This window comes from Vidua chalybeata, chromosome 20 (assembly GCF_026979565.1).
Source record: "Vidua chalybeata isolate OUT-0048 chromosome 20, bVidCha1 merged haplotype, whole genome shotgun sequence".
Lineage (NCBI taxonomy): Eukaryota > Metazoa > Chordata > Aves > Passeriformes > Viduidae > Vidua > Vidua chalybeata.
In genome coordinates, this window is record NC_071549.1 from 1,322,614 (window position 1) to 1,343,849 (window position 21,236).

The following is a 21,236-nucleotide window of genomic DNA, read 5'->3' on the forward strand; positions in this document are numbered from 1 at the left end:
ACTTTTCCCTGTCCCCTCATAAAACCCCAAACCAAAACACAATCAGTTTTTAGTGACAGGCTGGAGATGGGGTTTCACATCCTTGGGAATGGGAAAATTTGTTTCCCATTGGGAAACAATTGGGGTTTCACATCCTTTCTGTTGTGCCTGCCTTCTGCTGCTGAGATCCAAAGGACAGCAGCCACAGCTCCCTCCCACAAACACTTTGGGAACCTTTCAGTGCTGCTCCAGCCCAGAGACCAGAATTTGGGGCTGGAGATTTGTTTGCTGCCACACCAGAGATGCTGACAGGAGCATCTAAAGCCTGACAGAGTGACACAGCTCCTCTGTCACCCTGCCAGCAGCCCAGCCCTCAAAGGAGCCAGGCGTGGCAGTGAGCACACCCTGCCTGCCTGGGTGTGTCTGGAGGAGCACTGGCCGTGGATGTGGCACCTGGGGACATGGTGGTGGCCTTGGCCATGCTGGGCTGGACTCAATGGTCCTGGACAGCTTCTCCAACCTAAATAATTCCATAACACACTTGACAAAACACAGCAAACTCGTATCAAAATATGTGCAGAGACACACAATGTACTTTAAAGGCTTAAAGGTGATTTCTGATGAGCTTAACTCCACACCTTCCCAAGACATCCTCATCACCTACACACACCAGACGTTTGGATGCACACCTGAAAAGTGGGGAATTCTGGACTCTTCTTGTCTCTCATCCTCACCTTACCAAGGCCATTGGACTTTTAGCTGCTTTTTACCGGCCCTAACACCAAAGCTCCTCCCACCTGCACAGCCAAACACATCCAGGCTTTGCTGCCTGCAGCTTCTCAGGTTCCCTCTGGCCCACAGAAAACCCACAGGAACTTTGCAGCTGAAGGCCTGGGAGGTAAATCCTGATGCATCCACAGGGTCCTGATGGGACTGAATGATTTCCCCATGCTGGGCTGCAAAGCACCGTGGCTGAAGGACAGAATGTTCTAAATCCCACTGCAAGGTTCTGCTGTGCCAGCACAGGCAGGTTCAAGCTCCCTGGATGCCTTAATCCCTAGGCACTGCTTCCCAGCTCTTCCCTACACATCTGTGCTGCTTCCTGCCTGAAAGCCTCAATGGCAGAGGAAAAACCTGCTGTGTTTGTCCTTCTGGTGACATACAGCTCCACAAATGAAACCCACTGGTACCAAACAAGTTTCATTTGTGCTGTCCTCTGAAATAAAGCTTCACCAGGAAATGAATTGATCTCCATTTGGCATTTGTAAAGATTATGAGCAGGCTTAAAAGAAAGCAAATGCTCAGCCTGCTATTCATCCTGCCACTTCCTCATCATGCTCCATTCATTAATTGCTTATTGTACTTTGGATTTTGCTGATTCAGTGCACATGTCTGCTTGCAAAAGGGACTGCCAACATTAAATCTATTGTGTCTATCCTATGATGTACATTTTTTGTGACCCAAGCATCTTAATGCACCTAATGCTGTCTGGTACAGTTCACTGTTTACAGATCCAGGTTCTCAAACTATTTCTGACCACAAAGCCCTGAAACTTCCTCACATTTCCCTAGGAAACTCGATTTTAAAGCCCCTACTTTATTCCCAGTAATTATTCTTCAGAAATACTCAGCTCTATTTTAGAATTAGGGTCTCAAAAATATGCATTACAATTTAGGGACATACAGACATTTCTAAAGGCACACTACTTGGCAACTCCTAAGAAGAAATCATCTGCAAAGTTGCAAAAACAGAATGTAGAGAATGGGATTTACTCTGGTGAGAGGCTCGTGTAATAAAGTTATTAGGCTCAGACAGATCTAAGGGAGATAAAAGCCAGAGCAATTCTGAGTGTCACATCCACTTACCCAGCTCTGCCCATGCCTAGCTCTTTCACACACACACACACAGACACAGACACAGACACACACACACACAATAAGTCACTGAGACCTCCTTGCTCTTGGATTTTCCTGCTGGAAAACTGCACAAATGGCTGCAAGACCAAGGCTGTCAAAGCAGTAGAGCTTGACTCCCCCTCTGCCTGATCTGGCTGGGCATGTGCTGGTTTGGAACAGAAAAGCTCTGGGCAGTCCAGGGAAGGAGGTTGGTGGCACAAACAACACACAAGCCCTGATTTCCTTGGAAGCCAACTGGAGAGAAGTGTATCCAAAGCTTAAATTGCTTCATTTATTCTCATGAGCACAGTTTAGGCAGAAGTATTTATGATAACACAGGTATTTTTCAGCAGAGGAGTTCAGAGGAGCACAAAAGCAAGTTGTTAAATTACACTAATCCCATCCTCTGCCAAAGTGATCATTTAGTACTTCTGTTTACATTAGGAACTGTTTTATAGCACACTCCTGCCACAGAAGTCTTCCCTGAAGCACCATGTTCCCAACTTACAAGAACAGGTAATAACTTTGCAGTCAGGAAGGGAAAATTGACAATTAGTGGAATGTATGGCATAAAGAACCCCGAGGTGCTGTGCTATAAATCCATGGTCACAGTGTTTGCAGGTGACACTGAGCAGCACAATGGAAATAAGAGACTCTCTAACAGACATTAAACAACTCCAGTTGCGTTCCCCAAAGCACTTTTCTTCCCAACTGGATTTAAAGAAGATATTGGGGCTTCAAGCACCAAAGGCTTCTGACACACTCCTGACCCCACACAAGCTGCCAAAGTGTGCTCCAGTGACCTCTGCTTCAAAAGGAAAAGAAAGAAAAAGTTGTCCTGCGTCCCCATCTAAACCCATGCAGCACAAATCCCTAAACTTTTCCACAGGGAGTCTGACAGCTCCAGTTCTAGGGGGAGCTAGCCCCAGCTGCCTGTGTGTCCAAGGAACCAGGCTGCTCCTGCAGGTCACAGGAACGGGCTTAAATAATAACCAACAAATGTAAAGCACAGCTGGAAAAGCGTGCTTTAGAGCCTTTACTTGCCCAGTTTTCAAGAAAAAGCATTGCTGGAAGTCAGGAGCAGCATGTCCAAACACACTGAGGAATAAAGATCAATACTGGTATTTATTCAACAGCCTGTTGGTTTGTATTAGTGCTGGGAAAGCAATGGAGCAGCAAAGAGGCTTTTTCCTCTCTGCAAATCATCCCAAAGGCAGCAGAAGTTGCAGCCCCATCCCTGGGGGGCACGAGGGGCACAGGGCACCAGCAGCCCCTGCACACACAGAACTGCAGCAGCAGCTCCTCAGAGCTCAGGGCCCTGAGGATGCAGGAGAAATAAAAACCTGCCTTTGTGTGGAGCTGGGTTTGGAACTATCTTCTACCCCCATGACCTTCAGAGCAGGGAGGGGACAGCCTGGCCACAGCCTCGAGTGACAGCAGCAGGACCACGCTGGGCTGCAGCTCCTCCTGAGGGGCAGCTCTCATCTCTGCTCTGTGGGACAGCAACAGGACCCAGGGAATGGCTGGAGCTGGGCCAGGGCAGGTCAGGCTGGAGATCAGAAAAGGTTCTTCCCCCAGAGGGTGCTGGGCACTGCCCAGGCTCCCCAGGGAATGGGCACGGCCCCGAGGCTGCCAGAGCTCCAGGAGCTCCTGGGGTGGGATTGTTGGGGTGTCTGTGCAGGGCCAGGGGCTGGATTGGATGATCCCTGGGGGTCCCTTCCAGCTCAGGACATTCCAGGACATCTTTTCTCACTTAGAACAGACAGAGGAGCTGCTGACTGACAGCAGTCCCTGCACAAAACAACTCCCAGCATGCTCCCCAGCCCCTCCTGCAGGGACACAGGATATGGATGGGTGCAGAGGTGGCACAACTCCTGCCCAGGCTGCCCTGGCCCTGAGGCTGCCAGAGCTCCAGGAGTGTTTGGACACTTCTCTCATGCCCAGGCTGGGATTGTTGGTGTGTCTGTGCAGGGCCAGAGCCTGGACTGGGTGATTTTGCTCCTCACTTCAAGACAGACCCTGAGGGGCTGGAGCGTGTCCAGGGCAGGGAAGGGAGCTGGGAAGGGGCTGGAGCCCCAGGAGCAGCTGAGGCAGCTGGAAAAGGGCTCAGCCTGGAGAAAAGGAGGCTCAGGGGGGACCTTGATGGCTCTGCACAACTCCTGACAGGAGGGGACAGCCGGGGGGGTCGGGCTCTGCTCCCAGGGAACGGGGACAGGAGGAGAGGGAACGGCCTCAGGCTGGGCCAGGGGAGGCTCAGGGTGGGCAGCAGCAGGAACTTCCCCATGGAAAGGGTGCTCAGGCACTGGAAGGGACTGCCCCAAGAGGTTTGGAGTCCTCATCCCTGGAAGTGCCCAGGGAAGGGCTGGAGGTGGCACTCAGTGCTCTGGGCTGGGGACAAGTTGGGGCTGGGGCACAGCTGGGACTGGATGGCCTTGGAGGGATTTTCCAACCCCAGTGATTCTCATTCTCCTGAGCTGGGTCCCTTCCAGCTCAGGAGGTTTCCATGACTTTTTGCAGCCTGGCAGATTAAAACTGCCTGGAGCCACACAGAGATGGGACAGATTGGGCAGAACAGAACAACACATGGACAGAAAATAGCCAACAATTCTTCCCTGAGCTGCAAATATGCTCTGGCTTTGGTGAGCCCTGTTCTGAGGCACAGCTCCTGCATGCCAAAGCTGTGACACTGATACTCACTGCTTGATTTCTCTACTTGCTCTCCCAGAAAATTTTCAGGTGGCACCTTTCCAAGTACTGGAAAATATTACTTTTCCTTTTTTTATGGCTGGAGCTATAAAAAGCCAAGGGCAGGAGTGTTTTTCATACAATGCTGGATCAAACCCACAACCATCTATTAGGAGAGAAGGTGCAGAACCAGTCCTGGCTTTTTCCTAGAGCTGTAAGGATCTTTTAATACATGCAATTCAAAGGGAAATTCACATCTGAAAAAGTTTTTTTTTTTTCCTTACACTGTCTTGATTCCTCTCTAGTTTTCCCTTCAGTTATTTGACAAAGAAAAAGCCCTACATCTTGCCTCTGTTTTCCTGGCTGTTGTTTGGATGTAGGACTGAAACCCATCAAAGCACTCTTTGCAGACTGTAGTAGCACATTGTGCATGCAAGAGAGAAGGAGCTCTTCTGACCTCCTTTGTTTGCAATAAGCAGCAATCACAACAAATAAACAGGCATGAAACTCTATTTCCCAGCAAATATCACTCTCATAATTCAAGTAGTTTGTTTTGTCTTCTTAAATGTTGTCCTTCTCTGCAGACTCACTTCATCAAGTCTGGCTGAACAGCTCAGGGCAGGACACGAGTGACTGGCCCATCACCACAAATGTGTGCTCAGGAATGTTCCAGATCCTTGAGAAACCATCACTGAGCTCTCCCACTGGCTGCAGTAATATTTGCACATCTCAGACACTTTTACCACAGCCAACACAGTCCTGTGGGCAAAGGAAAAGGCAAAAAGCATTTTGTTTTATTAAAGGAGATTGTGCAGCCTCAGTTTTGGGGAGGAAATGAAATGAGATGTACGGAGCTGTGACAGGGGCATCTCCTGCCCAAGCTGTGGCAGGTGTTGAGAAAATACCTCATTTCAGTTCCTTGGTCCCAGAGAAATCTGAGACAAGGCACCTGCAAAGCCAGGGAGCTCAGTTTCTCCCTAAGTGGAAGAGATTTCTGTATTTTCACAGGAAAATAAGTATGATGGCACATGGAATTTTCCCATCAGAGCCAAGCAGAGGGCACAGGCTGAGCCCCCTGGCACAAACCATGGCCAGTGTGGGCTCTGCAGGAACATTTGGGTTCCAGCACAAGAGATGGGAAGGCAGGAGTGGTCTCATGGGCAGGAGACTCAATTACAGCCTCCACGTGCATCCTCCTGGGCAGTCCTGACGTGTCTCAGTCACATCCACATCCATCACTTCCCAAATATGCATTCTGTTGTGATTAAAAAGCCAAAATGGAATTCTTGGGCCCTGCAACATCCCAGAAGTCTGAGAGAGGCTGAGGCAGCCCCATGACAGAGGGCAGGAGGCTCTCCAGGGATGGGGAGACACCCCAAGGGGAACAGGGTCTCCCTCCACCCCACAAAGTGTTCTAGCACCCAGCAGGTACACACTGACAGCCCACAGAGGCCACACAAAACCACTTGAAATAAAAATTATTCATAACTTGATGTAGTTTCTTTAAGTTAAGTTGTCAAACAACAACCCAAAGTCTATCCAGAAGCCAAAACTCTCCATTTTCTGCACTGTATCCCAAAGAAAGGCTCTCAGCTTGCTGCTGCATGAGGTCCCTGGTAATAAAGCAGCTAAAGCCAGCTGGTGCTGAAATCCCACGGCAGCAGCTCCGGAAATAAACGGGTGATTCAGGCACTGAGACCTGCAGGGCCATGGCTCTGACTCAGCCCAAACACCACGGGAACAGCTCCACCAGGCAGGGGTGTGGAACTGCTCCCTCTGCAGCAGAGGTGATGGGGGCTCTGCCCAGGGCACCTCTCCACAGGGTCCCAGGGCAAACACAGACCAGGTGCTGTGAGAACACAGCAGTAAATCCCAATACCTCCAAACCTTTTCCATCAGAGGATCCCAGAAGGGTTTGGGTTCAAAGGGAACTCAAAGCCCATCCAGTGCCACCCCTGCCATGGCAGGGACACCTCCCACTGTCCCAGGCTGCTCCGAGCCCTGTCCAGCCTGGCCTTGGGCACTGCCAAGGATCCAGGGGCAGCCACAGCTCCCTGGGTAACCTGTTCCTGAATCTCCCCACCCTCACAGGCAGGAATTCCTTCCCAATATCCCATCTCACACTGCCCTCTGCAATTTTTAAGCCATTCCCCCTCATCTTATCTCTACATGCTCTTGTTCGAAGTCCCTTTCCATGCACTTCCTAACCCATTTGCAGGACCCCAAGGCAGGCAGGAGAAGGGGTTGTGTCTCCAGGCTGGGAAGCCCTCAAAACATGTGAAAAATCAAACTGTGGGAGTTGCTTATCTCTTACACCATCCTTGCTCTTCACTTTAATAGCTCGAGGCTCCCCTCCCGAGAACAGCTGTCAAGAGATTTGCAGCAGCAGGAATGTGTCATCTGCACCCAATGATCCAATAGTCCTAACAATTGTGGGTATTATTTCTCTTAAATCTACCCCTTAATCCTATAATGCCATAAAATACCACTGAATCAGAGCTTAGCAGGATTCCAGAAAAGAACAGACTTTTAAAGAGATAATGAGAACTCCACATTTAGGTTGGACAGGATTGAAAGGAGAGAATGGGGGAGGCAGAATGTACCAGATGGGCAGATTATTTCATAGTTTCCCTTAACATGATTTCTTCAACCTGAAGCATCTGGTAATTCCACTATCAGAGATTAGATACTGGATAAGATGGACAGGCAGGCTGATCTAACAAAGCAATTTTATTTTCTGGCTACACATAGGAGAGGTTCCCATTAAATCCTGTATCACAGGATAAAACAGAGGTGCATAAAATGTTGTATCCAAGCAGGGAATGTTTGCAGGCACTGGGATCCCATGTAAATATGCTTCACTTCCAATACAGAAAACAACACATCTCCCAAACCCCCCATTCTCCCCAGGCAGGCAGCGAGTGCTGGGAATGGATAAGCAATAAAACTCACACAGCAGCCTTGTCCTTCAGAGGCTTTTGCAGAAAATTGAGAACATTTCTCCAACTCATTTTTGTGAAGATTTGTGTAGAAGTCCTGCAGGCTGCAGGCAGCACCTTGGGTACTTCCAATCTGGAAGCAGAGATTGCTTTCCAGAACATGCAGGAATCTCATCTTAAAGCCAAAAAACCCAATCGAGCGTGATAGGCATGTGTTCCCAGTGCCCTTCTCATTATGGCACTGCTTGGCACAAGTTCTGGAATAACTCACCCCAGAACACCAGTCCTGCCTATTTTAGCCCAAGGAAGAGCTTTCCCAGCCATCCCAGCTGCAATCTGTTCCTTGCTTCACTGGAAGGAAAATCTTGTGCACACCCAGCACAACTGTTCCTGCTCCACAGAGGGTTGGGATCAGGAACACCAGTAAGGTCCAGGTGTAGCAGGCACAGCTCCTGTTTTGAATCAGCTCCACACAGGTCATCCCAGACCTCTGGCACCACTGCTCTGGGAATCAGCCCAGGACAGCCCCCAATCCCTCAGTGGGGAACAGCAGGGAAGAGTTTCCACCTCCCAGCCCAGGTGAGCAGCCCCAGCAGCAAAGGGGAAAGGGGCAAGCAGAAAAGGGAGGGAGGAGAGGAGAGGAGAGGGGAAAAGGGAACAGGAAAGGGGAAGGGGAAAGAGGATGAGGGAAGAAGAAGTAAAAAAGGAAGGGGAAAGAAGGAAGTGGGGGAAGGGAAGGGAAGGAAGGGAAGGGAAGGGAAGGAAGGGAAGGGAAGGGAAAGGGAAGGGAAGGGAAGGGAAGGGAAGGGAAGGGAAGGGAAGGGAAGGGAAGGGAAGGGAAGGGAAGGGAAGGAAGGGAAGGGAAGGGAGGGAAGGGAAGGGAAGGGAAGGGAAGGGAAGGGAAGGGAAGGGAAGGAAGGGAAGGGAAGGGAAGGGAAGGGAAGGGAAGGAAGGGAAGGGAAGGGAAGGGAAGGGAAGAGAAGGGAAGGGATAAGGGAAGTGGAATAAAAAAGGGGAGAGGGGAAAAAGGAAAAGGGAAGGGGGAAAGGGGAGAGGAGAAGGAGGAATGGGAAAAGGGAAGGGGGAAGGGAAAGGGAAAGGGAAAAGGGAAGGAAATCGCTCAACTAAAGCAAAGATGACAATCCAAACTACCAGAAAGTGACACCACAATTCCTCAAATCAGGGCAAACAAGGTATTCTGCCACAGCTCCTGGTGCTAGGAAAGACCTCACCTTCTCCTGAACATCATCCACACACCTCTGGGACCATCTTCCCAGGGAAACTCTCCTTTCTCTTTCTCTGGGCAGGACTGAGAGGCCCTGAGCTGTGAGCTGGACTGGCTCCTCCTCACCAACAGCTCCTGAAATCCCTCAGAGCAGGGATGTCTGAGTCCCTGAACCCTCAGTGGTGCTGACCACGAGGTGCAGGGAGGCTGGAGATACAAAAATATACACAAAATGTGCCAAACTTCCCCGTAACTCTCCTTGCTCCACTTCCCTTTGGCCACAGGCACAAAAAAGGAGCAGGAAAAGGCCTCGGAGCTCTGATGCAGCTTTGCTCAGCACTCAGGGCAGTTGCACTTGACCACATGAATCTTTCCTTAAAAACAGGGGAAACTGAGAGGAAAGGCTGGGGAGTGCCAGCCTGTGCCAGGACCAGTGCCAGTCCATTGGCATTCCAGACACTCTGCAGCCTTTAGTGAACCACACAGCTTCACTATTACATTTAAAACTACTACATGCTTTGTAATGCTTATCAGCTGGAGGGTTTTCAACAGTTTTTCCCCACTAATGCTGCAATTTCAAAGCCATTTAGGCTAATTTCCCTTGACTTGAATCTATTTTAATCAGAGACCAAGATACTTGACTTAAATGGTTTGTGTTCAACCCTTCATAAAATCAGCCATAAAACTTTATGCACTAAATAGCAAGGGAACCTTGAAGTCAGAGGTAGGAAGAGGTGAAACTTTCCAAATTCTCCAGCAAACTCCAGCCTATTACACTCTTACAATATCAAGACAATTGATCCCCAAAAAGAAAACCAATAAACAAAAGGCACTCCTGAAGTTCTTACACAGATAAAAGGCACTAAGCTGTGCAGCTGCACTCAGTACTCACAATTTCCCTCCCAAGTCTCAGCCCAACTCCAAACTGAAGCATTTTTAATGCAGTGCTGTGCCCTGTCCTCTCCCCCACTTTCCCATGGAATGATGGATAGTAGAACTGAGGAAAAATACAACGCGAGCCTGAAAATGCCAGAATTAATCCTTTTCTTCCCCCCAATTCTGAAAAGAAACATTATTTCTCAAATTAATTCTTGCCAAGTAATGCTGGCTCTGCTGGAAGTCAGAGCTGTGGATGAGAAATGGAAATCAGCAGCTCAGCCTCAGGTAAGTGCTGGAGAAGGTCTCGCTCCAAGGATCCAGCATTGTGCTGGGATTTGCATATCACAGAGGCAAAGGTGCAGTTTGCACCTGCAATTCAGCATGCCTGGAGGAGCTGCAGCAGCACAATGCAGCCTGGGCCTCCATTCCTTTGGAAACTCATCCAGGGATTTCTGTTGTCAGTGGTTGACAGCCCTGGATGCTCCAAGGGGCTGCTCAGAATTCAGGCAGCACCTGGAGAGGTGAAGGAACAAGAGCTGCCCCTGCTGCCACAGCCTGGACAATCTGGAGCTGTGGGGACAGAGGGAACAAGAGCTGCCCCTGCTGCCACAGCCCGGACAATGTGCCACCACCTGACACACAGAGCTGCATCCCTGGCTGCGTGGTTTTCAATGCTCTGCAGGTGCCAGGCAACAGCATTGTCACTGCCCCAATGACACAGGCATTGGACATGGATCTTTCACAATCTAAACCTCTCTCAGCTCATTTTTTTATCAGGGATTTTACTCCAGGCCTGGACAAACTGACACTTTCCTATTTTGAGGAACACTCTGGCAGCCATATCTAAAATTAACCTTCATGAAGATAAACTTGCAGCGTATCTTTCCTCATCCTCTTAACAAAATGATGTGTCACCTCTTCTAAAGCCTGTTTTCCTGTGCTGCTTGGCAAGTAAACATCAGCAGCACCTTAAAAGCTCAATCAAAATAGGAGAGGAAGGATACTGCCACTGCAGAAACTCCCTTTAAAGGCCCAGATCTCCAATGGGAGATCCCAGATTGTCCCTGGAGGATCCCTATGCTGGGAGGAGCCTGAGGGCAGCCCAAGGGCCGTGGAGGTCCTGCAGGGAAATGAAGGAGCTGACAAGGAGGGAGGGAGGGAGGGAGGGAGGGAGAATCTCTGCACACTTTTACAGGGTATTAAACACCAAAAGCTCAGTGAAAGCAGAGCTGAGTTTCTGATGCCATCACTTCCACCCAAAATCATGGACTGCTTTAGGAAAACAGAGACAGATTGGGAAGAAATTAACTTTTTTTTCCCCCGATAAGTCATCTTGATGAACTCTCTCACTCTCTCCAACTACCTGGAACAAAGGTGGGGCCAGGTGGGGATCAGTTTCTTCTCCCAGGTACCAACTGCCAGGACAAGCAGAAACAGCCTCAAGTTGTGCCAGGGGAGGTTTAGGTTGGATGTTAGGAATGATTTCCTGACAAAAAGGGTGGTCAGGCCCTGGCACAGCTGCCCAGAGCAGTGCATCTCTATCCCTGCAGAGGTTTAACAGCTCTGTTATGTGGCACTTGAGGACACACACCAGTGGTGGCCTTGGCAGCGCTGGGGAATGGTTGGACTCAATAACCTTTGAGGGTTTCAGTGGTTCTGTGATTCCATAAGCTCACTCCAGCCCAGCCACTCCAGTTTCTCATCATTGAGCAGGGCCCTGTGAATGACGAGGGAAGAGCCAGCAGCACCAAACCTGACTGGGAAAGCACCAACACTCCTGAACACAAACATTCCCTCCTGGAGCCCCTGGCACTTACTTGGTGGGGCGATAATCCGGGATGGAACGATCCAGGGAAATCTTCTCACTGAGGTAGGAGTTGTAGCCATATTTCTCATGGGGTCCCTTGGCTTTCTCCTCCTCCTCAGGCGACAGAGTGGCTGGGAGGCCACCCTTGCCACGGCCACCATAGCCCTCAATGAGACCAAGGGACTTGGAAAGACCTGGGGGGAAAACAAACACAACACCCTGGTAAAACCCATCCCTGGAAAAACCCATCCCTGGTAAAACCCATTTTTGGTAAAACTCATCATTGGCAAAACCCATCCCTGGTAAATCTCATAATTGGTAAAACTCATCATTGGTAAAACCCATCATTGGTAAAACCCATTTTTGGTAAAACCCATCATTGGTAAAACCCATTGCTTTTTTTTCCAACTCCCAAAGGAAAAAAAAAACAAACTCTAAAAATCCTGGTTGATTTGGGTTCCTGGCTGGTTTGGGTTGGTTTTTTTGCAGACATTCCATGTCCTCCTTCTTTGGCCCAATGCTGGAATAAAAATGACTCAAGTCTTGCAATTCCTTACACAGGGCTCAGGCACACTGCTCCTGCCAGCCCTGCCCCTGGTGTGCAGCTGATAACCTGTCCCAGGATCTGTGCATTTATTCAGCTGGTGGGGAGGTTATTCAGGCCTCCTGCCCACTCTCAGAGGTAATTACATGGAAGGTTAGATGTCCCCAGGAGAAGGATAGGTTGAACACAGAGCAGGAATAAAACAGGGCTGGTTAAGTGCCAGCTGAATGAATTTTTGCTCAGTATGAACAGTGAACAGCATACAAATGGCAGGGATTTAAAAACAATTTCCCCTCAAACCTTTCTTATCTTTTAAAGTACAGTGTTCCTAGACCCTTATCAAGGGGAATTATTTATTTATATCTGCATAGCTGAAGGAAATAGGCAAAGTTCAAAATGAGCTGCACATAAAGAGCTCCATGGATGATTTGGTGGTGGCTGTAGGAAGCCAAGTCCTTGCTCATGTTATTATTTATTAGATAGGATACCTGGAATTTAAATATTTTTCATTAGCAGAGACTCACTCTCTTTTTGTCAGAAACACAAAAATAATAATGATGGATTTTGGTTTGCTTTTTTGTCTGTTTGGTTTTTTTATAATGAAAGACACCAGGGTATATTCCCATTGTTTCAATGGCAGAGCCCTGCCTGAAAACAGGACAGATTTTGTCACCTCTGAAGCTTTTGAAGGGACAATAACCTTAAGGATGGTCCAGCTCCCAAACCTACCACTGACTTCCATTGTCCTGGACAAAACATTCCTGCCTGCTCATAGATTTAAGTATTTTTTTTTTCCTCAAAAAGTAGCATTAAGAGACAGGAAAAAATGGGCTGGGAATGTAAATCACAGTTGGAAAAATTAAGGTTAGTATTACTATTATCATCATAATTATTGTTGATATTATTATTATTACTATTACTACTATTATTATTGTTGTTGTTATTATTATTATTCCTTCTGACAAGGAAGCTCCCAACATCCTTCCCTGCTGTATCAGAGCCCGTCTGACCACACTGATTAGATTTTATCTGAGGACAATAAGAACAAATCAGCTGCCAGGAGCCCCAGGCTGTGATCACACATCCAGGCTGCCTTTCCCAGCTCCAGGCTGAGCAGGAGCCAGGGGATCCCTCAGGCAGGCTGGGATGGGTGGCACTTTGTGGCCTGCAGAAGCTCAGCAGATCACTCCGTGAACTTCCCAACCCCAAGTGGTTCCACTCCAGGAACCCTCAGCATCTCCCAGTTTGCTTTTAAAGATAAATTTTGCTTTTCTTGATTCCTTTGAACACATTTCTCCCTGCCCCAGTGCTTTTACTTTCTGTGCTTTGAAGCCACACACCTGTGAGGAGGGAAGTGGGGACTTTCTGAGGGGGGCAGGAGGACACTCAGGGGGATGTGGGAACCATGGACATCCCAGGACCTGGCTCTGTTAAAAGCAGGCTTTAAAATCACAAGCTCAGGTTATTACCAACAACCTGATAACAGATCATTAACTCTGACACCAAGGCTTGTCCCAGAGCTCCACACTCTAAGCAGCAGAGAAGGAAGATCCCTCCAAGGCTAATCCATCCCCAGCAAGATCCCAGCCAGTCTCCAGAGGTTCTTATCTCTGGCTCAGGTGAGGGAATTGTGCTCCCAAGCACAGCACCTCAGTGAAGGACCTGGAATTCGAGGTGAGGAATCTCCCACAGTGCTCAGAACACCACCAATCACTGAGGCCACGCCAGCCTGGGGGACAGAGCCCAGCACCCATTTCTCTCTGCTCACTCAGTTCATTTCTGCACCTTCTGTCTTTCTACTACTTTAAGGTGGTAAATGCTGATAAACCAACATCATCTAACCAAAGAAATCAATCACATGGATCCATTTGTGCTGGGCAGGGCACCACCATGAGCCCATCATCCTGCCTTGCAGGAGAGCACCTGCAAGGAGAGTCATGGAGATGAACACTGCCAGGTGGGGTGTGCCAGGCAGGATCCCCTGTCTGTCTCTGAGCTGGTTCAACATTTCCTCTCCAGCCCAGGCTGTTGGGAGAGTTCAGGAATGCCACTCTGGTGTGTGGCGCTCCAAGCAAGAGTCAAGAACATTTGGTGAGGAGGACAATTCATGTCCAAACAGAAGAGGAAGGAATTTGTTTCCAGCTGGCTGCAAAGGTGCCTCGGGAGGGGCAGAACTGAACACAAATGGTGACAGCACATCCTCATCCAGTCAATCCATTCATTGGCTTTTATTCACCACATTTTCAGGCACCTTTCTGTGAACTTGGGGTGCCTTTGCTGTAACTTCAGGAATTATCCTGAGCCCAGCCCATGTGACTGCTCAGGATATTCTGGGATTCCACGAAACCTGCTTGGAATTGGCCTGGAAGGGCCAGAAGTGACACACAGAGACAGCATGAGCAAAAAAAGGGAAAGAGCATGGTGCCATCAGCTCATTTCCCCAAAGAAAAGGATAAAAGTAAAGAGTTAGGACTGTTCTCAAGTCACAGAGCAAATCCTTAATCATTCTGGGCAGGCACAAAGCAGAAGTGCTGAACCTCTGCCAGAAAGTCTCTCCTGATGCCTGCTCCAGCCTACCTGTAGTGATAAACAGCATTAATCCCCACCAAAAATCTTCATCTTTGGAGTGAATTCAGCCCCTAGGGAATTCTGCAAGCTCAGGAGATGGGAACAGGCTGCACAGAGATGAGGTGTTGGTGCAGATCAGAGCTCTGAGCAGCCACAAGCTTCACTCATCCCAAAGGCCTGCTCACCCAAAGCTAAAACAGGATTATTTATTTTTCAAAATCTCCTAAAAATTCTGAACTTTGGAACAAATGGAATATATTGCTATTGTACTGCAGGAATAGAAGGGAAAAGAAAAAGCAAGACACCACTTGGAGCTGCCAAGATCTGAGCCCCTCCTGCTGGAACAGCCAGACAGGGGATCCCTGGGGACTGGCAGGAGTTGGTTTTCTTCAAGATGATATAAAAATTTAATCTCTACAGCAAAATTATTCCTAGACTGAGCACAGTTAGAGTAAATATATTAGTCTCTTCTTAAGCTGAGTGTATTTCGGGAGGAGGAAGGAATTTTCTAGGACAGAGAAAGCCTTTAGTGAAATACAATCTAATGTGATTTGCAGCCTTCATTTCCAAAGGCTCCCCAGGAAAGGGGGGAAGGGGGGAAAAGCTTTTGGCTCCACGTCAGCCTGGATGAAGGAAACCATTAACCCTCCCATACAACCCTCAGCTGAGGAAACTTGTGATGTGGGGGGTGGTGCTGGGGAAGAAGGAAGAGCCCTGAAATGAAAAGACATTTCTGAGAAATGGGTGCTGAAGGAAAATATCAACCTTGCAGGACCTAAAGGGGTCCCAGGGGGCTGGAGAAGGACTGGGAACAAGGGATGGAGGGACAGGACAATGGGAATGCCTCCCACTGCCAGAGGGCAGGGACGGATGGGATATTGGGAAGGAATTGTTCCCTGGCAGGGTGGGCAGGCCCTGGCACAGGGTGCCCAGAGCAGCTGTGGCTGCCCCTGCATCCCTGGCAGTGCCCAAGGCCAGGCTGGACAGGGCTTGGAGCAGTCTGGGACAGTGGGAGGTGTCCCTGCCATGGCAGGGGTGGGATGGGATGGCATTCCAAGTCCCTTCCAACCTAAACCTTTCTGGGATTCTAATACAGGAAAGATTTCTGGAAAAGCAATTTTTTTTAGCTGCATCTTTCCATATCTGTATCTCTTGCAGCATGAGGTACAGCTCAGGGTGGAAGCCACATTCCAGCAGGGAAGAGGAACTTGAAGCCCCTCTTCTCCAGAAGGAATAATTAATACTGAAATTGTACTGGAAAACACGGGAACCATAAAGCAAAATTAAAGTCGATATCTCTGCAAAGCAGAGCTCTTACTCAGTGAAGCACAGTGGAGTTTTCAGCCCCAAGAGCTCTCACAGGGATGGTTGTTCCTGGCCTACATCAGCCAGAGAGCTGAAGGCCAGAAGGGAATTTCTGACCTGGGGAAAAGCCAAACCAAGGAGGTAAATGTCCAATGTGGGGTGTGTGACCTGCAGAGGAGCCAGAGACAGGGGACACCCAGAGAGGCTCTCAGGGCAGTGTGTGAGAAACCAGAACTGCTACAAGGGGCAGAATGTCCCAGGGAATATTGGAGATTATGGGGACTGCTGAAGCCTTTAGTGCTGTCCTGCTGATCACTGCAAACACAGGCTATTAAAGGGAGGGCTCATTAACAATAAGGGGGATTTGCAGAAGAACAGGCACCAATTTTCCTTTGCAGCCCTGGTGCAACCTGGGGCATGGGATTTTCTCTCCTTGCAGCAGTTTTTACACAATTTTAGCCAGACCTGCTGAGACCTGTTGTTATTAGGGTAAATAACTCCCATTCCTGTGGCTGCAGGTTACACCTGTGGAACCCTGTGCTGCCACAGGGCTGTGGGAACTGTGCAGGGAATACAAACACAACTGTGCAGGGAATACGAAGTCAGCTTCCTTTGCTGTCACTGCCTCCCCAAAGCATCCTCATACTCCTGCAGGGGAAACTAAAAGTAAAGGGATCAGAAAATTAGAGTTTGCTTTCTCCTGGGGAAAAAATAGATATATAAAGTTTAAAAATGATCTTAAATACTAGATCCCAGTGAAAAACCAGTATTCCCCTGAACCCTGTACAATTCCATTCACTGTACATCCTACATTTATTTTTCCTGGGGCTGACTACTTATCAAAAATTTATCCCCCAAATCAGATGCTGCAGCTAAAGGGTCAGTGCTTCCCCTTCCACTGGACAGTCCTTTTCCAGGAGCTGGATTTTAGCATATCAGGACATCTCCCCTAGTGCAGGAATGCACAGAGCTGCCTGGTGTCCTTTACCATGCAAATGAAGTGTTGGTTTACTGCAGAGATTACCATGAGCATGATAACTTTCAGAAATGGGGGGGTCACAAAAACTCCCACCCTCTGCCTTCACACTGAATGACAAATGAGAACTCAGAAAAAGCAGCAGATGAATGAGCCCAGGCTTGGCAAGCAGGGATTTTAGCAGATACAAACTGAAAATAGAGCGTATTTCACCTGTACTCCAACATATTGCATCTCTGAAAAAGCTCCTGCCTATGAAAAATTATGTGAATAATTCTGGCTGAAATGAATTTGTCCAACAGAGCATTAAGATTTCACTTAAACAATTGTGACAGGTAGGGGTGAGGGAATTGAACACATTTTCTTGCAGCCCAGCCAGGCAAGGACCAAAACCAGGATGGGCACAGCTCATTTTCAAATATATATAATAATATAACCTTTTTAATGCCAGGCTGGATGGGGCTTGGAGCACCCCGGTCTGGTGGAAGGTGTCCCTGGCCATGGCATGGGGGAATGAGATGAGCTTTAAGCTCCCTTTCCAACACAACCACTCTGGGATACTCTGATTTAGGCTTAGATTAGATGATGACCTGTAGAAGAATGTTTTAAACCCAGCTGTGCTTACATCATTATGGGAACAGTCAGACTATGTCCAGGTTTCTGCCCACCTTGCACTCCTTGGAAAGGATGGAGAAGGGAGCAGAGTCACTGCACAGGCCCGCAGTCTCAGTGTTTGAAATGTTTAAACACAAATCTATATTTACAGGTCCATACACACTAGGATTAAAAAATAAAGTTTTCTTATCAATGTAGAAATAGAAACAGAGCAAAATTACTTTCAGAGCCAGAGGGAGGATCAGCACCCAGAGCAAGGACAACGAAGTCATCAGGACAATGTCAAAGCCTATTTAGCCTATTACACTACCAGGTTCTGCTTCCAAATGATAATTCCCCAATCAAGATTTGCCCCCGGCACAAAACAACAGAAATCCTTCCCCAGGCCAAGGCTGTTTAGCTCTGAGGAATGATTTATTTGGTTCCAACACCTGGGACTGGTGAAAGAGCTTGGACATCACTCTGTCCTCCCTGAAAGTCCAAAAATAGTGGCATTTACCACTCTGCTCACATTGATAAAATAACTTGTTGAGAAAAGCAGAATTTGGCAGCAGAGCTGGTGCAGAGCAGAAACCCATGGGCTAAAGAAAGCTCTTTGCAGCTCAGCAGGGAGAGCAGGCACTGCTGCCATGGGAGTCTCAGGCACAGAGACCTTGTTCAGACACAAGAGACAAGCCTGAAGGTGATTCATATCCCAGGGAAAACCTGGACACATGTGAAGCATTCCTGGCAGTTTAACAGTGAGAGGAATGCCCTTCCCTGTGGGTACAGCCCCCCCTTCCCAGTTGTGTTCTGCTGCTGCCCCTCTCAAAGGGGAAACTCCACTCAAGAAGCCAATCCCTTACAGCTGTTACAGGTTTGTCCCAAAATGACCGGTTCCAGCCCACTGCCCATCATGTTTGTTCACATCCACAGCACCAGCAGCTGCCTGGGAATTCTGGCTAACAGCCTGGGATCTGGGAGCATGAAGGGATGAAGGGGATTTGCAGAAAAGGTAAAGAAAGGAGTTTGTTGCAGCAATCTCACATGCATGTTATGACACAAATGCAGATTTATACCTCTGACTAACATAGGGGACTGTCACATTCTGGAAATACTGGAGAAATGGGAGGAAAAAGAGGCAAAAAGGAGTAGATCACAGTGTGTATCAAAAAGGAAAATCAGGATCAAAACCATCACTAAGATGATTTAGTGAGAGAGCTGACTACACCACACCTGAGATGTCAAAGAACTTCAGAGAACTGCCTTTAGTAAGCCCTGCCTAAGGGCTGCTTTCAAGGATTCATATTCCTGGGATTCAGGCACAAGCATTTCCCCAGCACCACACAGCAAGGTATTTGCATGAGCTGGTCAGAACTGTCCAGAGCAACCTTCCCAGCAGCTGCTCCCTGGTCTGTTCCAGTGGCACACATCTCCACAAAGCACCTCCATGCCCAGAAAGCAGTGACAAAGCACAGGAGACCCGCAGAGAGGGGAGGGGACTCTGTGGAGAGCACCCAGCATACTGGTTTAGGTTGGAAGGGACTTTAAAGTTCATCTCATCCCCACCCCTGCCATGGTAGGGACAACTTCCACTGTCCCAGGCTGCTCCAAGCCCTGTCCAGCCTGGCCTTGGGCACTGCCAGGGATCCAGGGGCAGCCACAGCTGCTCTGTGCCAGGGCCTCCCCAGCACAGCCAGGTACCAGTGAGGAGACCCAAGCAGGGAGAGAACAGATGCCCACAGAGCAGAGCAGGTCCCCAGCACAGCACAGCAGGACAGCAGCTTCATCCAAGGCGCCACAACCAGATCTGCATGGCTGAAACAGCCCTTGGTGAGGCACTGCCATCAGCAGCCTGAGCTCAGGTTAATTCCAGGACCTCTGTCCCCACCACCATCACTCTGCAGACAAAATGCTCACAGGCTCCTCCCTCCAGGCCTGTTGGGCCATCTCCCCTTCCTGTCTTGGGCTGCAGATGTACATTCTATTGCCATCTGTCAGAGCTGGGGCAGTTCTCTGCTGTTCATGGGGCACTTTTCTTTATCTCTCCCACAGCCAATCCTCCCTCCAGGAGATCTCTTCTGTTCATGGCCACTGAGTGTCCCTGCATGGCTGAGAAAATTCCAGCATCCCATGGGGAGAGGCTCCACCCAGGGGAGCAGCCAAGCATTCCTACCTGGATCCAATCTGCCCTTGGAACAGCACAGCAGCCTTTGCCCACTGCATTCCCAGAGGAGCAGCTTTCTTCTCCACTGCATTCCCAGAGGAGCAGCTTTCTGCCCACTGCATTCCCAGAGGGAGCCCAGGCCCATCCACAGCAGCCCTGGAGCTTCAGAGGAAAACTCCAGCCTTGTCCAGGATCCTGCTCCAGCAGAAGCACAGCTGGCACTGCAGGAGGGCTGAGCCCCCATGGAATGGCACTGCTGCCACTGCCCTGACCCACAGCCTGCCAGGGCCTGCTCTGACTCTGGCAGTGGTTTGGTTTTTTGTTGGTTTTTCATTGGTTTTTCTTTTCTTTAATTTTATTTTGTTTGTTAGAACTATTGCATTTGCATTTTTAATTTTCCTAGTAAAGAACTGTTATTCCTATTCCCATATCTTTGCCTGAGAGCCCCTTAATTTCAAAATTGTAATAATTCAGAGGGAGGGGGTTTACTTTTTCCATTTCAAGGAAGGTTCCTGCCTTCCTTAGCAGACACCTGTCTTTTCCAACCAAGACACGTCCGCAGACACCAAGCCCCTGCCAGGGGAGCTGCTCCAGCCCAGCCACAAGCCTGGAGTCCCCTTCTGAGGCTGCAGGACCAGAGGGGCTCCGGGCATGTGGCTGCTGCTGCTCTGTGAGAGGAGTGTGGACGAGCTCTCCTCACCCTGACAGCAGCCTGGGGAAGGAGCCACACTGAGAGCTTTGCCCAGCCATCCATCTGCTGGGAGGGAACACAGTGAGCTGAAGCCTGATGGAGTGTCCTAAGAGGAGTGTGTATGAGCAGCTACCAAGGCCATATAGCATAAGCCACAGCAGGACCTGACTTTACACGTCTGACACAGTCCAGTAACTTCAAAGATCAATGCAGGGCCTGGCACTGTTCCAAAGACAGACAAGGTCCCTGCTCCACGCAGCTGATGGGGTATTGATTCTCCACACACCTGAGTGCAAGCTCTGCACTTGGTGGACTTTGCTGAAGCCCCCAGAACGTTCCCAGACATGTGCCTGGCTCAGTGCCTGTGGGACAGTTTGGGACACAGGAGCTCCAGGGAGCAAGGCCAAGGGCAAAAGCAACCTTGCATATTTACACTGCTCACCCAAGGGCCCATTTGGGTGATGAATTAAGCAATTACCTGCAGCTTTATTTTTAGGAGGCAGGCTGCAATTCAAGCAAGGGAGAACTTACCTTGCTCTCCTCTCTGAGCTGCCAGGACATCGCTCTGGCAGGACACACTCCTTCCTACATGCCAGGCTGCTCAGGGACCGTGGCAGGAGCAGCTCTTTGCCCAGGAAAATCACAGATATCCCATTACTGGGAGTCTTCAAGGGCAGGCTGGATGGGACTTTGAGTGACCACTGGAACAAGATGATCTTCACATGTCCTTTTCAACCCAAACCATTTTGCTGCTGAGGATGGAAGAGTCTGGAAACATCTTTAGTAAGGCATTTTAAGGAATTCCCAAACTCTTCCATCCTCAGCAACAAAACATCAGCCCTCACATTTATGCTTGGGCAGTGATTTCTGAGGCCAAACTGCAAACTGCTCATCCCCAGGTAGTCACTCCCTCCGCCACTCCAGGCTCAGGCAAACTTTTTGTTGAGCTTTCATTGCTGCTTTTATCCTCCAGTGCAAAATT

At 49.1% G+C, this 21,236-nt stretch overlaps 1 protein-coding gene across 2 annotated transcripts in view; it reads right to left on the reverse strand.

Moving 5' to 3' along the window:
• The window catches only part of GALNT17 (polypeptide N-acetylgalactosaminyltransferase 17), a 211,827-nt gene that overhangs the window by 143,920 nt on the left and 46,671 nt on the right, over positions 1-21,236 (reverse strand). For both annotated transcript variants that reach the window (XM_053961173.1, XM_053961174.1), the window contains exon 2: positions 11,420-11,603. In XM_053961173.1, coding sequence (XP_053817148.1) covers positions 11,420-11,603 — 184 coding nt within the window. The remainder of the gene's footprint in view (positions 1-11,419; positions 11,604-21,236) is intronic.